The sequence below is a fragment of the Ambystoma mexicanum genome, chromosome 2q (assembly GCF_040938575.1).
Source record: "Ambystoma mexicanum isolate Mex_15411 chromosome 2q, UKY_AmexF1_1, whole genome shotgun sequence".
Lineage (NCBI taxonomy): Eukaryota > Metazoa > Chordata > Amphibia > Caudata > Ambystomatidae > Ambystoma > Ambystoma mexicanum.
This window is the reverse complement of record NC_090924.1, coordinates 62,749,954-62,765,889: the sequence shown is the minus strand read 5'-3', so window position 1 is coordinate 62,765,889 and position 15,936 is coordinate 62,749,954. Positions and strand designations below refer to the sequence as shown.

General features: G+C 44.0%; 1 protein-coding gene across 4 annotated transcripts in view; it reads left to right on the top strand.

Moving 5' to 3' along the window:
* Positions 1–15,936, top strand: part of ADCY9 (adenylate cyclase 9) — a 725,821-nt gene that overhangs the window by 368,901 nt on the left and 340,984 nt on the right. For all 4 annotated transcript variants that reach the window (XM_069646827.1, XM_069646826.1, XM_069646829.1 and 1 more), the window contains exon 3: positions 14,221–14,408. In XM_069646827.1, the coding sequence (XP_069502928.1) occupies positions 14,221–14,408 (188 nt within the window). The remainder of the gene's footprint in view (positions 1–14,220; positions 14,409–15,936) is intronic.

Here is a 15,936-nt window from a genome sequence, read left to right as displayed (position 1 = left end):
CGGCACCAACAGAAGCTACGATATAACAAAACTAGAGCCGGAGGTCCTAGGGATCATAATGTCTGCCCTAACAGTCTCTCTCCCTTTTTAAAGTTATATGAAACAGTACATGAGCGCTTTAAGGATCAGACAACTCTCATTGCTATGATGCATTCAAAACTCACATATTTAGAATCCTATGCGACAAGAAGATCGGAAATAAGGAAGGACATCCGAAAGGAAGGAGATCAAAGATATCAACAAATACTTGAGCTTATTATAGTGGGCTTGTGAGAAAACAAAGTATTAGCTGAAGAGTTTAAAACGCTAAAAGTAGGTTTGGAGATAAAAAAATCATGTGTATGAATGATCCAGACTGGCCGAAAATCAATATAGGTGCACAAATGAGATCAATGAAGTCCAGAAGACTGCAAACATGGTGGCAACCCCTGGAGCAAATCAAAGGACAAGACGATGGTCAACAGAGGGTGTGATATTGGATCCCTGGTTGCAGGTTGAAAAAGGCGACAAAGAGCCTGATGAAGGCAAAACGAAGGGCAATGACTCAAGAGCCCATTGAAGATTGGATCAAAGGTTTGGTAGACAAAAGAGGAGACGCTCCCAATGAAGAAGAGGAAGGGGACATAGATCACCCAATAGGAAACGGAATTAAAAGATAGATAATAAAGCAAACTTTGAAATAATCTGGCCACAATGGAGAAAAAAACAAGCACAAGAAAATAAAACCTTGCAAAGAAAAAAGCAAGAACAAAACTCAGAATATGGAACATCTCAACTCATGACGACGATGATGTCGAAGTCATTGGGGAATCAAATGTCCCCTTAAAATCGACTACAGAGGATTTAAGGTGCAATCTAATGCACAATATAAATCAAGAAAGTTAAATAACCTCAAAGGAGATTCCAAAGTCAAACTTTAAAATCATGGCTGAAAAAATAATCCTAGTAGATAAAGCACATCGCCAGGGACTCAATATCACAAGTGTGCAAGCAAACCTCGAGTCAGTTGAAAAGATGGGAAGCCACAGTGCCTGAAGTCAAGCATTGCGTAACAAATGGTGAACTCATGGGCAAAATGTTGTCAAACTCAGGGGACTTAAGGTTGAAAAAACAGCAAACAGAACGGATGGGTAAAGTCAAGGAAAAAGATGAATCCGTCATAATATTGGAGAGGATTTTGACGGCAAAAGACAACCTGATTCTGAACTGTAACAAGGTGATGAGACTTCTACATCACATCACAAATTTGAGAACGTTCGAATCAGAGGACATATCGATTGTTGAATTTCCTAACGAGCGATAGTAGGATTTAGTAGTAGGATTTAGTGCGTCTTCACATTAAGTCATGTATAATACAAAATCTACTTATTGAGGCCGCCCCTAGTCTGAGACCACTAGGACTTGATACCTCAGTATGTACGGTGTATGTGAAGAAGGGAGAGGGGTCCAATGAGAGGGACCCATTGTGGCCCTGCACTGAAATGGGGGTGGAGGTTCAGAGGCAGGAATACTTGCAAGAGTGCTAAAGGATAACAAATACTGTGGCATATCAAAAGGGCAAAAACACAGAGGAATGGAGACAATTGGGCCAATTGAAAATAACTATTGACTGTATTGGTTGGGGGCAGTAGAAAGATTGATGACCATATGAAAACAACAAATTCCACCGTATAAGATGTTAAATCTTGGGATTGGCTGGCAGGTGCTTTCGCAGTGGGGGAAAAGTAAATGTTAATGTCATATCAGAAAGGAAAATAAGATTGTTGTGGGCACCTGGAATACAAGAGGTTTCTCTCATGTATTCAACATGACAGAGATAGAAAGCAAGAATTATGATATACTATGCCTACACGAAACTGGGTCAATGCATAGCACAATACTAGATGGGTATAGTGTATTCATAAACAATGCGATAAACGGGCAGAAGGGCCGTCCAATGGCAGGCTTAATAACGATCATTAGAAAAGGAGTTGGTCTGGAGGTATGCTTGCCAAGACCCTACATCCAAACAGTAATTATTAGACTGCGCAGATGTGAGGGCAGGGGGAAGCATTTCTTGGCATCGATCAACATATATTGGACTGAGAAAAGATGTGAAATGGAACCATTTGTGAGGACAGTGATGGAAGTGATTGACAACATGCATTGTAAATATAATATGAGAATGTGTGGCTGATACTGTGTGGGGATTTGAATATTGATTGTATTAATGTACTCACAAAGGAACACCGTAAAAGAAAGAATGTAGTCATTGGGAAGAAAGTAAGTGCATAAAATGTGGCTAAACAAGACACAAGCCAGACATCTTCAGATGTTAAATGGCCAAATAGCTGGTGACATCCCAAGGGCCCTAACGTGGCGCAGAGGTGAACAAAACTCCATTCTGGGCTACTATTTTGTATCACAGAATGTGTATGATGCAGCACAATCACTAGAAGTAGTCTGTATGCAAAATAGTGACCACGACCTCAGGAAACTAATTTGGAATGCTCCAAAGGAGATGGGGCTTGAAAGTTGTCCAGTAAGGGTAGAAGTTGAAACAAACAGAACTAGACCACGCATAAACCCAGAAGAAGTTACTTGCTTGACCAAGATTTTCATAGATGGAGTGAATGAGAACAAGAGCACCACAGATTACACACCTCTACTGACAAGTTTTGGTGATTAAAAAGGTGGGAAATAGACATAGTAACCATATGTATAGACATACATATGATAATGATGTTGCAAAACAGAAAAAGAATCAACAGAAAGATATTGGAGAACTAAAAAATCTTCCTGTTTTAATACGAACAAAATGCTGTCGAATTCGCTAACGACAATATTAAAACTGGTTTATATGTCACAAAAGTATGATGATAAAAAGAGATGCTGAGTCCATGCTGATCGCAATTGCCTCAGGTAACACCAGAGGACTGCGGAAGATCTTAAACGAGGAATATTTTAATCAGCAAGCAGCCCAAATTAATCCATTCTCCGAAGCAAAGTGGATTAAGCACTTTAGAGACTTGTTTAAAAAACCAAAGGGAGAGAAAATAATTATTCCAGATGCCACAGATTAAAATATAACATTCACTAGAGAGGAGCTGGTGGAATTTATATGAAAGGCCAGTAGCTCATGTGCCCCAAGCCTCGATGGGCTTACGAACGCAATGCTGAAATTGGCACCAGCCGAGTGGGCAGAGTTTGCAAAAGCCCCGTTTACTGAAGTAGTAAGAATAAAGATGATTCCTCCCTCTTGGAAAAAGGCAGTGGTGGTGCCTATTTTCAAAAAGGGGAACAGATTTGAGGCAAAATAGTATCGACCCATTGCACTATTGGATGTGCTGGGAAAACTCTTTGCAGCAGGCCTGCTAAAAAGATTGCAGACCTGGGCAACGAAGGCCGGGACTTATTGACCAACACCAGGCAGAGTTTGTCAAAGGTGTTGGTTGTGGCTTCAATTTATTCTTAATTAATCTATTAAAAATCAAAGCTCTGCATGAGGGAAAGAAATTCTACCTCGCTTTTATCTAGAGCAGGCATTTGATGGGATAGATCGAGAACTCCTATGGAGAAAATTAGCAGCCTGGGGATATGCATATGGTCTGATTCAAGCTATGGAAGCATTGTACTCAAACACGTCGATCCAGGTGACATTAAGTCATTCGGGGCTCACGACAAAAGAAATTGGCACATTCAGAGGGTTCAAACATGGATGCTTTCTAGCACCTGCATTATTCAATTTGTTTATTTCTGATTTGAAAGCGGCAATGAAGGAGTCGGGTACATTCCCGCCGAGAACAGCAGGGGATCCTCTAGGATGGTTACTGTACGCTGATGGCCTCGTCATCATCGATCAGACCCAAACTGGGCTGCAGAGGAATTTAGCAATGATGCAGGAGTATGTAAACCGAAATTGCCTCAGAATAAATGCAGCCAAATCAGAGATATTAATAATACAACTGGTTAGGACAAAACGAAAAGTGTTGCTGTGATGGACACTGGGAGAAGCAGTAATCCTCAATAAAATATCTGGGAATAAATGTGAATGTTAATGTAAGGGAAATTATGAGAATTGGGGAGCTAAAACTGAAAGTCACAAACTTAGCAGCCCAAGGGGGAAAGTCCATATTAAATATGGCAGATTCTCAGTGGTCCCTTTGGTAAAGTTCTACAACCAGAAAACAGCCCTGATAATCTACTATGCTGCAGATTGATATTGATATTTTATTTCTATTGCGCTCATACACAAGTGTTTCAGAGCGCGACAAGGCAAGGGAAGGGGAACAGGGGAGAACAAAAACAACGATCTTACTAGGCCCAGTGACATTGAGAACGTGCAAGTGCAGATGCCTCGTTGGGTGTACCTTGGAAGACGTGGGAGACACTAGAAGGAATCTTCTGGCAAAAAGTTTTACGATTCCCATATTGTGTACCGATGGCAGTTATCAGGTACGAGCTGGGACTCGTTTCATTGTACGTGAGAGGAGTATGGACCACTTTATCGTTATTCCAGAACATAATCTGCAAAAATAGCAAAATTCAATTTGAAATCTTGAGAGGGGGCAGAAAAGGGACGGAACAATGATATTGTGGTGCAGTGAATGTGGAGAGATCCTAACAAAGTTGGGTGTGTCTGACAAGCAATTGGAAGCTAGTCCTGACTCTGTGAAAAGGATCTTGTGGGCAGACGACTGGAGGGACACTTGGGAGAGAAAGAACAAGTATAAAATGTTTACTCACCTTAGGGGAGATATCAAACATTTAAAGAGGTTTACAAAATATTTGGAAAGGTTCTCCAGTGGATACCATTGTGATAAATTAATTCGCTTTCGCATGAAACTACTACCTACTAAGGAAATACTTGTATTTCTATTTTATTTTTAAAGCACTCACACAGCCCGCGGGCATCGAGGCGCTGTTACAGGAATTGTTTGTTTTAGTTGCGTAGTTATAACGCACTTAAATACCCAGAGGTTTTCAAGCGTGGATCGAACCTGTGTTGCTTCGTGTCGTCTTGCTTCCAAGGCGAGCACGTTGCCGCTGAGCGTAGTAACTTGGTAAAGTTTAATGACAATACATATCGATTTTGTAAGAACCATGTCGAATCGCTGAAACATCTAGTCGTGGATTGCCCTGGACTAAAAGATTGGAGAAACACATGCTTAGGTGATCTCAGATGGGGATACCTAGATGTCAGCGATGAAGAATGGTTGGAAAAGTTGTGGGGGTACAGATTTTAGGCTAACAAGCGCTTTGATAACGTTTTTAGATGAACATTTTAAAAAGGAATAATATGATAATTCAACAGGTGGGAAAAGAAAGGGGAAAGTTGATTGAGGTTTTTAAGATATATTGAATAATTGTGTAATTATATACATGTTTTATTTGTTTTAGGTGAATGAAGTTATGTATAATGGTGGATGGATTGAATTAAATTATTAGAAGTTTGTAATTGTATAATTAAACAAATTAAAAACATAGGCCTTGTGATTTCCAGTCCTTGGCCATTTACATAGGATTTCCATTGAATCGCACCTCTTCCTTGTGTTACTTGCAGAAACACACGCAGTCTGCATTACCAGGCCCATTTTCAGTGTGGACGTCTTTGAAGGCTGACCGGTCATTTTTCCAGCGGGCCTTTCAGTTATATTTGTTTGGGCTGTGATTAAATCCCACAGTCCTGTGATTTGCAGACTCCCTCTGCGGGATGCCAAAATACCTGAGATTGCCTCAGACCCGGCTTAATCAAAGATTTTTCTGCTCTGAGCTCACACTTGCATGCGTTGGAGCTCTGGGGAGCAGTGCAGCTCTCCCTATGAACTGTGCCACATTTTAACACATTGCTCTGTGTCAACAGAGCATTACAATGGGGGCAATAAGAGTAATAAGAGGAAGGGGCATAATCAGCAAGGACTTTTGTCCCTTAAGACATATGAATGGGGGCGATTAGAAACGGGCACGGTGCATAATGATGTGTTTGAAAGAAGACCATGGTTTTAAAACCCAAGTGAGATTGTTTTTGCTCACATTACTTTGCTTGGTGCTACGGTGGTGACCTTTCATGCAGGATGGGGAAAATGAAGTTAAAGCCATACCCATGTTTCTCAATATGTTTCTATGACGATTCAATACTGTAAGGTTAGTTTATTGTAAGATGCTGGTTTTTTTGTATGTTGTATGCATTCTTTCCAAGGTATTTCTATAAACAAAGTATTAATTAATATTTATATCAAGTAAACGTGGGAAGATATGTAGTCAGCTGCTTAAATTGCCCACATTCCATGTTCATCCTCTAACCAAAGTGTGTGATCCTGGGCAAATTATTTAATCTCAGTGTCTTATCTGGAGTCCCTGTCATTAATTCAGCTCATAGCTTATGTTATTATACATTATAAAAAAGAATCTTCACTCATGGTGTAATAGCTGTAGAGTTGCTACATAAATAATATTGTAGTACTTTTCACACCACACCGTTAACCGACACTCAACTTACTCATGGCAACTTATTGTAATGTCACTTCCCTTGGTGTCTCTAAGCATCGAACACTGGTGATGTTTCTTGCAGTGCTCTTTTTGTGAAGTCATTTATGTTGGTGCCCATGCATATGCAAATTAGGATGTTTGCATATATTTTGCCCCACAGGTCTGGACAGAGCTCTAACAGATAAGTATCCTACATGTATAATGGTGCTTCTGTTTTTTAATGTGAGATGACAGAGCCAACTATAAGCCGAAACTATTGCATTAGAGAGTACATGTATAGAGAAATGGCATTTGAGGAGGAACACAAAGCTTGAAGATGTTTGGTTATGTGCCACCAATTGACTGGCCATGCTAATCCCTATGGCCGTTCTCACCCAGTTCCTGCCCCTCACCTTCTCGTGGGAGATCTTTCCGCTCACTTTAATGAAGCCTTAGCATCAAACGTTGCACTCAAAGTCCCTGCCAATTTTCAAAGTTGTCTTCTCCTGAGAGTGTTAATGACTTAATTGGAGCTGTAAACCTGCTACTGGTGCTTTACAAATGTGGAAACCAGGTCTGCCTTCAGCCACTCGATTTATAGGCACTATGCATGTCACTAAAGTCCTGTTAAAAACAAGCATTGACAAAGCCAACAGTTTTGGCTTGTGTATATCTATTAGGCTTTTGCCAGACACTGCTATTAACTGCCAAGGTACTAGCACCATTTTTCACCTGCTACCATCAATGGCCAGTTAATACCACTGCCAGTCCCTGGAAAGTGCCTTACCATGTCTACACAAAAGCCTAAACGGTTGCCATTGCAAATGCCTGTTTTTGTGTGTGTGTTAAAATGCCATCTTCCGCTAATGTTAACAAAAAAGTGGATGGAGAGGGCGCAGATGACCCCAGATCTGCTACAAGGTCTCAAGTATCATGTGAAACCATTTTGTAAAGTTGGCCTTCCTGGAGTAGACTGTTCGCAGAAGGTCGTCCAAGTTTACAGTATTATTAACACGCTTGTACTGGAGGAACGGGCAACTCCTAAGTAGTGCCGCAGTGTTGACTAGTGACGAGGAACAGCCGATTTAGCCGCAGCATCAGGGCTTATTTATCGGGCTCAGCTACCCGGCGCCCTGCGGTGTTTATTTTAACCGCTACCCTGATGGCTGGTGATGCAGGAAAGCCGAGGGAGCATACACGTAACAGGAGATGGCGGGGCAGAGGCAACGGTGAAGTCCTAAAGAACAATAGGAAGTTGTTTGAGGTTTCCCTTCTCGGGGAAATTGCTCGCCACTGCGCCACATGTTTCCATCCCTTTGCGCTGACTCATCCGTAGTATCGTGTTGGCCGCCGTCTGCGCTGCTGACGCCCCGCCTTTGATTGCTGGTACGAAGGAGCAGCCTGCCACCTGCAGTCCGTGATTTGCACTTCCACTGCCACACTTCTTGGAGTGAATTTACGTTCACAAAATGTAACCAGCTCATTAACGTCACTCCGTTCCACCACCCGAGCATCCAACCTCACCAGAGTACTCCACCCCACCGCCCAACCTTGCCACAGAACGCCTTTATCGCTCAACATCACACAGTACCCTACCACCCAACAATCTCAGCAACTCAACTCAGTTCCCTTACCACTCATCTTCACTTTAGCACCTCACCCTACTGCCCCACCACCAAATCTCACCCCACTCAATCCCAGCACTGCCAACAGCCAAACCTCATCCCAGAATCTCTCCAGCACCCCACATCTAGCCTTACCCCACCAAGCACTCCTACCGCCCATCAGCAAACCACTAAACCTTAACACAGCACGGAACCTCATTGAGCATTTTACCACATCATCCTAACACCCAATCTCACCATAGCACCTCACTCAGCACCCCACCACCCAACCTCAGCCTGGCAACCCACTACCCAACATTGCGCTGGCACCTCATCACCAAACCTCACCCAGCACCCTAACTACCCATCTCTTCCACCCTAGCTCTTTTCACCACTACCCTCAACCCAACCTTCTGAGAACCTCACTCCACCCCAGAACAAAACCGTATAATAGCTCTCCAACACCACTACCAAACTCTCCCCAGAACCTCTCAACCTCACCCCATTAGAGCCACTATCCAACTGTGCCACCCCACATCACTCAACCCAAACCCAATCTCACCCCAGCAACACGCACCAGAACCCCATCACCCAACCTCACCCCAGAACCCTTGCCACCCTCCAACTTGCAGACAAACCCCACTACCCAACCTCCCCAGCACCACACAACCCCACCACCCGACCTCGTCTCAATCCCCCACCAGTGGTCGAAGTGAGCGGGAGCAGTCGGGAGCGGTGCTCCTATACTTTTTTTAATTACCTTTTACAGCTCCTATACTTTTATTTTAAAAAGAAACCGTTCCGGAATGATTTTGTTTTAAAATAAAAGTGTAGGAACAAGTTGAAACTTGCACTTTCAGTGCACTGCACTGAACGTTCCCTTAAAAAGCAGATATAAGTGTTTGGGGGTGTGTATTGTTTGTGGGATGGCACGTGGTGATGGGGTTTGTGGGGAGTGGGTGCAGGCCAGCAGGCAACATAGTTCCACTACTTCCTTTCGTACACTTCGACCACTGTCCCCCACAACTTGCTGGCCCCAATACCCAAACTCAGTCAAGCACCCAACCTCATGACAGCACTTCACCTTGGTGCCCCATCACCCATAACAACTCAACCCACTATACCCACCACAGATTTCCCTGGCGCGTCACCACAGCACTGCCTTACCACCCAAACTCACCAGGCTCCTAAACCATTCCACCACCTAAATTCAACAAGCACTGCCACCACCCAACCCTACCTCATGGCAGCACCACACAATGCAATCGTATGTAATCCTTTTTGTCCTTCTTTAAGGAAGAGGGGTGTCCTTATTCTTAAATAAATCCATCCTCTTTATCCAGCTTCCCCAACACAGGCTTTTCAGTGGCGGGGTGTCTGAAATCCAAAATTCCCCAAATCATTCCATTTTTCTGTCTGACTTCCCCAACACAGACCAAAGTGGGGGGGGGGGGCTCTGAAAATCTAACCGCTAAATTACCCTGTGTTTATTTTAAACCAAAACTGTGGGCGTAATCATAATTGCCATATGTATTTGTTCCAATCTTGAAATCCTACTGCTAGCCTTTAAGCCCGCAGTGAAATCAAAATTGCACAACACTACATAATTGATATCACTATTGATCAGTGTAACTAATTCTCGAAGTGAAATTTGCAGAAAGTGAAGAATTGTGATTGTGTTCTTTTCAACTAATTTTTCAGATTTATTTATGCTGCGAGAAGTTGATTCTGTGTGGCATGGATAAAGTGGTGTTTGACATTTTCATGCTAATTTCTATTCCTGTTTTAATTTAAATAAATACCATTATATTTCCTCTACACCGGCCTGGTTCTTGGCTCATTATTAGCTCAGCGGGAGGAATCCAAGGGGCATGGAATGCATCTGAAGTAGGGCTGAAGAAAATAATCTGTTAAACAGTTTGTTGCGTCACACCTTAAGTGGGCAGGGAAGGAACTCCCTGTGTTGAGGGTGGCTTCTCAATAAATCATTAGAATTTGCAGCAGTTGTCACTTCGCAGTTGCTGGAAGGGGCTGCAGGTGTCTCAGGTCATCGTCTTCTTCAGCTCTTCTATTCCAGTGGTCCACTTGTCTTCTCCCTCTGGACCCTCACCTTTTATCAGGAATTCACACTCATCCTCTGCAAACTCTCCCTGCAGTTTAAAGAAAGGGGTGTGTGGCTGTCCCGTTAGGACAGCCAGCCCTCCAAGTGGGAACTGGTTTCTTTCAGGCACATCGGAAGGCAAAGGATATTGGAGTTTCATGATCCTCCCATGCTTCCTGTCCTCGCAGACACACTGGAGCCTCGGCGGGCTACACAAAGGATTCCCACCAAAGACAAACCTCAAACCAGTACCTTCCTCACCCTGAATGGTAGAAGAGGACCAAGAAAGGACAAGCACACAAGAAATGGTTATAAAAGAAAGAAGCCACCATTTTGGGTCAGTGGTGACCCTTCTGTGCATAACCGCAGCTGCAGCCTGCTAGTAAAAATTGCACAAAGGTCAGTAGAAAATGCTGACTGCCACAAGCGTATGCTTGTCACTGTAACAGAAATGTTACAGCAGCAGTGAGAAGGGGGATACTAGGCAACACCTCAGCACTCCACATAGGGTTGTGTGTGCTGATATCACAAAAGGAAAAGCTAAGAAGGATAAAAAGTATCCCCCTAACCTTGAGAACAGTGGTTCTTAAGGAAAATAAAATAACATAACAGGGAGAGCACAAAGGGATTCCAGCAACACTGCACAAAAGGTGCTGCAAAACTGAAACTCGATGCCTTCAAAAAGTATGGAGCAAAGCAAGGCTCCATAAAACAAAGTAAGAACACAATGTACAGGGTTCCCATGGTCAGAGCAAAAAAATTATGAACAAGGAGGAAAAGGCTCTCCTCATTCAGGAGAACAGGAAAAAGGCCCGAAGTCCAGCAAAAAGTGCTGATGGTGTCACAGATAGATGGGATTTGGCTTAACAATGAAAAATCTCTTTAAAAGATATCAATCATTTGAAAATTATCCATGACGACCACAAAAGTTGAACAAAATGGCTTGGCAGGTCTTGTGAAGTCGTCAACAAATCATCCTAAACTCACCAGACACAATTAATGGTGATGCTCTTGGTGATAATCAGCAAGCCACCTTAAAGTCATTGCTAAATCATCAGGAACAATTATGAAACGCTTGATGATGACTTTAAGCATTTGATGATTTCTGATGAGGTGAGAATGACATCTAAAGTAGTTCATGATCATCAAATGACTCCAGGATGGTCTCTAAAGGCTTCCTTGTAGACCAGTGTTGCCAGTAACTCCCTAGAAGTACCTTTTCCACCAGTTCTGAACACTTTCCCCAGTGGTTTGGAATGTAGGCGAAAACAGTGAATGTTTCAAAAACATAATACCTCTTTATTGCTAATGGTTCCCTCCAATAGCTCTCCGGACCAGCAGCATCAAGCACAGGTCTAGACAATAACGTGCAGACTGTACACTGTATGGTTACTCTTGGGATACCTCCTGAAAATGTATAAGTATAAGCCAGGTATTTATTGAGCTAATTTACATACCCACAATGCATTGCTAAGTTGCTCTGAACTTTCAGGTATAGCTGCTGGGTGGAGCAGTGGTGTGTGTGACTTTGTTAGCCGAAATGGACTATTCTACTGTTATTTATGTTTTTTTAATCAACAGTAAGATAGATGGTGTTTTTGCGCCCCCTCTCTCAACACACCTCAATTTAGACGAGATTTACTGCACCAAAGCCAACTCAGAAGCTGTTGAGCTGTTTGATAACTCAGCAGTTCCCTCCTATCTATACTACATGAACGCCTGTTTCTCCTAAATCAACGTGTACCCCACCTCTCTCCCACCAAATGTCGTGCAGATACTGGGTCCGAACGCCTAGCATGCGGCGGGCCAGACCGGATACCCTGCAGATCATTCTACCCATGGTTCAAGCGGAGGCCATCTAGGAGACTGCGGGAAGAGTCTCGGAACGCATGCACCCACACACCTCTGTGCACCATGTAGCTAATATTTTGGGAGTCAGTGCTTGGTGAATTCGGTGGCACATTGACCTTCACTGTACTGAATAGATATCCATTGCGGTGCTGTTCTATTGGATTCCATCCTGTATCTTCCACAGCTTCGTGCCTCCGCTCTGGCAGCCACATGAGGTGACTTGGTGCCTAGTAACGAGACTCGGTGGCCCCCCCATGAAAAAATCTGCTTCGTCATCAGACCCCCTTAACACACAACATCCTCTTCTTCCCATTATGGCACAGGGGACTGAAAAGCAACAGCGTGTTTAGGTTTGACACTGTCTCATGTGGCTCTCTGAATCTCAGAAGAATATCTTCCTGCGCCTTTTAAAAACGTGGTCCCCCGAAGTGGCTGTAGGGGGCATCAAGCACCTCACAAATCGTCATGAAAAAAAATAGTATTAAATCTCACTTTAACGCTGTTAATGTTTATTCGTTGTAGGCTTTTCCCACTGCTTCATTTTTGATTGCATTGGAGCAAACACAAGAGATGGCTGCCCAAATAATAAAGCAAAATTAAAGTCATTATTACAATTTCATGTGGCAGAACAGCATGGTTTTATGGTTTCCGAGCACCTTCGTGTAATTCATTTTGCCTGTGTTTTCATGTCTTACCTGCTCGTCTGAACTCGTAGAAGGCGCTGCAATTACATGTGCAGAGATCGAAATAAGACGCGATGAGCTAAAAATAGCTCCTGGGTATCTGGAATCACCCAATAAGCAGGGGCTATCACTTGAGCAATATGAGCTAATTCACCATTGGCCTGAAGTCCTAACTTGCCAACTGAATCTTTTCATTTATATATGACCCACTAAATGTCTCCAAGGTGTGTCCTCATGCAGCTTCATACTCATTCCCAAAACACACAGGTATGCTTGTATGGCCCGGGTGGATGTGTGGATACCAGGATAGCTGCTGGTAGCCAATTGTTAAGCGAACCAGGCCCTTCTAGACTGCAGGCAATTGCTAACAGTGCATGTACCAACCTGTGAACAGCCGTCGGCCACTGCAAGCTTCCCCTCCGGCCGGGTTCATTATTAAACTCTGGTTAACATCTGATGCCTCAGCCACAGATGAGTGGTTCGCTGCAGTTTGCTGGGCATGGCTAGACCCAGGAATCTGATGACTGCTTCTCTGGGGCTTCAGACCCCAATTCCTCAGCTGAAGGTCATTGCAAGCAACTCTTCGATTTGTAGTGAATCTATGTGATGTTACCGAAGGAAATTTCAGAAAATACTTTTTTACCAAACCTTTTTTTTACCAAAAACATATCGAATCTTTTTTTTTATTTAGGGGGTTCCCCTCCAACCCCCCCTGTTTCCCACAGTGCTTCTAAACCCTCCCAACCACCCTCCCCACCCCTTTTGACCCCTTTACCCAACCCCCATATATATTTTAATAAAACATTTGATATTTTTCCTTTTTTCTGTTTCGTTAAAAAAGTTATTCTCTGTTTCCTATTCAGTAAAATACCTTTGTAGTGACTGCTGAGAGCAGGTGTGGCAAGTAGCGGAAGCATTCACAATTCACAGCGGATGTCCTTGAGCTATTTAAATGCCACTGGGCCCATGCACGTGTCGGGGGGGGGGTGGGGTGGAGGAGGGGTGACATTTTTCCTAAGGAAATCCTAGTGACAATCAAGTCACGATTACTCTGGCATTGGTTGGTACAGGCCTTGTGATAATAGGCGTGGGCATGAATGCAGTGATTTAACATGCTAGTGTTTACGGTTGGGGTCTGCAACCTGTGGCTCTCCCAATATGTTCGCCTAATCCTCCCAAATCCCTCAACATTGATTATGCAAGATAGGGCTGTTTTGGAGTTGTAGACCAAAACATCTGGAGAGCCACAGGTAGTAGTCCCCCCTAGTCTAGCACTCTATTCTGTGATTGGGTTGTGCATTGGCACCTGTCCTCCCATATTACCACCTGTATTTCTCTCACTCCGGCTCACATGACTGCAGGTCCCAAAGCTTTGTTTTTCCAGAGGAGAAACGTGTTGCAAATATGAATAAAATGTGTAGAAAAGCGCACCTTCTTCCCCTGGAAGCGTTTCCCGCAATGTTCGTAAAGGGTTCTAGAACAATCACTATGGAGGGTTCTTTAACATAATGTTTGTTTTCATTCTCCCTTTCAGGTTTAAAGACCTACCTGGTATCCGGCCGCCGAGCGAAGGAATCCAGTTGCAGCTGCTCTCAGACGCTACTCGCCACACTTGACTCGGGGGACAACTCCAGTTCATCATTGGCCCAAAAGCCGCAAGGAGGGTTACCGGCTGATAATACTAGTGCGTCGGCACAGACAAATCACCCTGAAAAAACCAAGGTATGCAGTACGGGAGGGGGGGGGTTGTGTGTGCAAGCCTTTGTCCTTGGATTCGGCCATGAATTTAGAAGTGCCTCACCGTGGCTTGCGAGCATGAATGGTTGTGATTTTCACCCAACAACTGACCCCAATCTACCTTTCCAGATAATGGCAAATTTGCTGGTATAATAATGTGTATATATGTTCATTACTTTCTTGTTCTGAATCTTAAGTCCTAAATATACGTCTTTTCTCCGTCACCGGCACAGTTCTCTCTCAATTCTACGCTGCTTTTTTTGTTTGTTGCGAAGGCACTCTACACAGGGACTGACTGCCACTGCTCCATTCTTCCTCTTATATACATGAATATTGAGTCAATAAATACAACAGGAGTTTTTAATAATGCAAGGAAATGATGCCCAGTGGTTAATAGCGTGGCTGGATATGAACCTGATTTCATCATGCTCTGAGGGTGACTTGGCTCTTGGCTGAAATGTTCTCTACTCCCGCACTCCCCCGGACAGTGGGAATGATCCTTGATTGCAGAGATCGAATTTGGTAGAAAACTAAAGGCTACGATGTTGCTCTACTTTTTTGAGAATCTGCCATGAGTTCCGTTCCGGATACTAAGGACAATGTTGTTTTCTTGAAGCTCACCATTATGCCCCGTTAGGGATTTGAGCCTGTGACTTGGAGGTAGAGCATTGATGTCCTAGCTCTCTTGCCGGCACAGCCAGTCTTCCATTTGTCTCACTCTCCTGCTTGAGACATAGTGTGAATCCCATCCCTGAGCGGCACACACTGGGCTCATAGTGAGACTATGTCTGCCCACGCTGGAAGATGAATTTCCCAGCTCGAAGAACTCCAGTTTCACAATAGCCTAGCCGTGGCAACCCAGACCAGTCTCCAACAAATATCCAATATTGTCACAACTCCCCAAACTGTATATCCTGCTCCATCCATCCCCTACTGCCAACCTCCCCAGCCCACCCACAAGAAAAGGGCAGAGACACGTGGTGTGTGGGAAGAAGAATGCCTGCAGAGACGTTCATTAGGCAGGAGTTAACGTACAGGTGCTCCCCCTAGAGACGTCCATGTCAGGCTTCTGCTCTGAACTGGCTTCCTATCTGTGGGTGTAAGGAAATCCATGACCTCTTCCAGAAGTAACCTGGATACAGCGCTGAAGTCTGCCAAGCAAGGACACTGTATGAAGTCAATCTCCCGCCCTGTGAGCTGCTGAGCAGGGGAGGCGAGGATTTGTAGGTGGGCCATAGGTCCACTACTTTTTTTGTACTCCGCGACCACAGTGTTATGCTGGCCAAGGCCATCCAGAAGGGAAGGGTGGGGGGAAGACAAACTGCCCCAGGCCTTTCTCCCTGCGGGGGGGCCCCTCACAGTGGGCACGATTATTACCCCTTTGCCGGCCGAATACATTCCTTAACACTTACCTCTGAAAGAAGCTGCAATTTATTTCAGATACATTCAAAGTGAACAGAGGATAACACATGGGTAACATGCTGGTCTTGGAAGCAAGACCGCAGAGCAACAG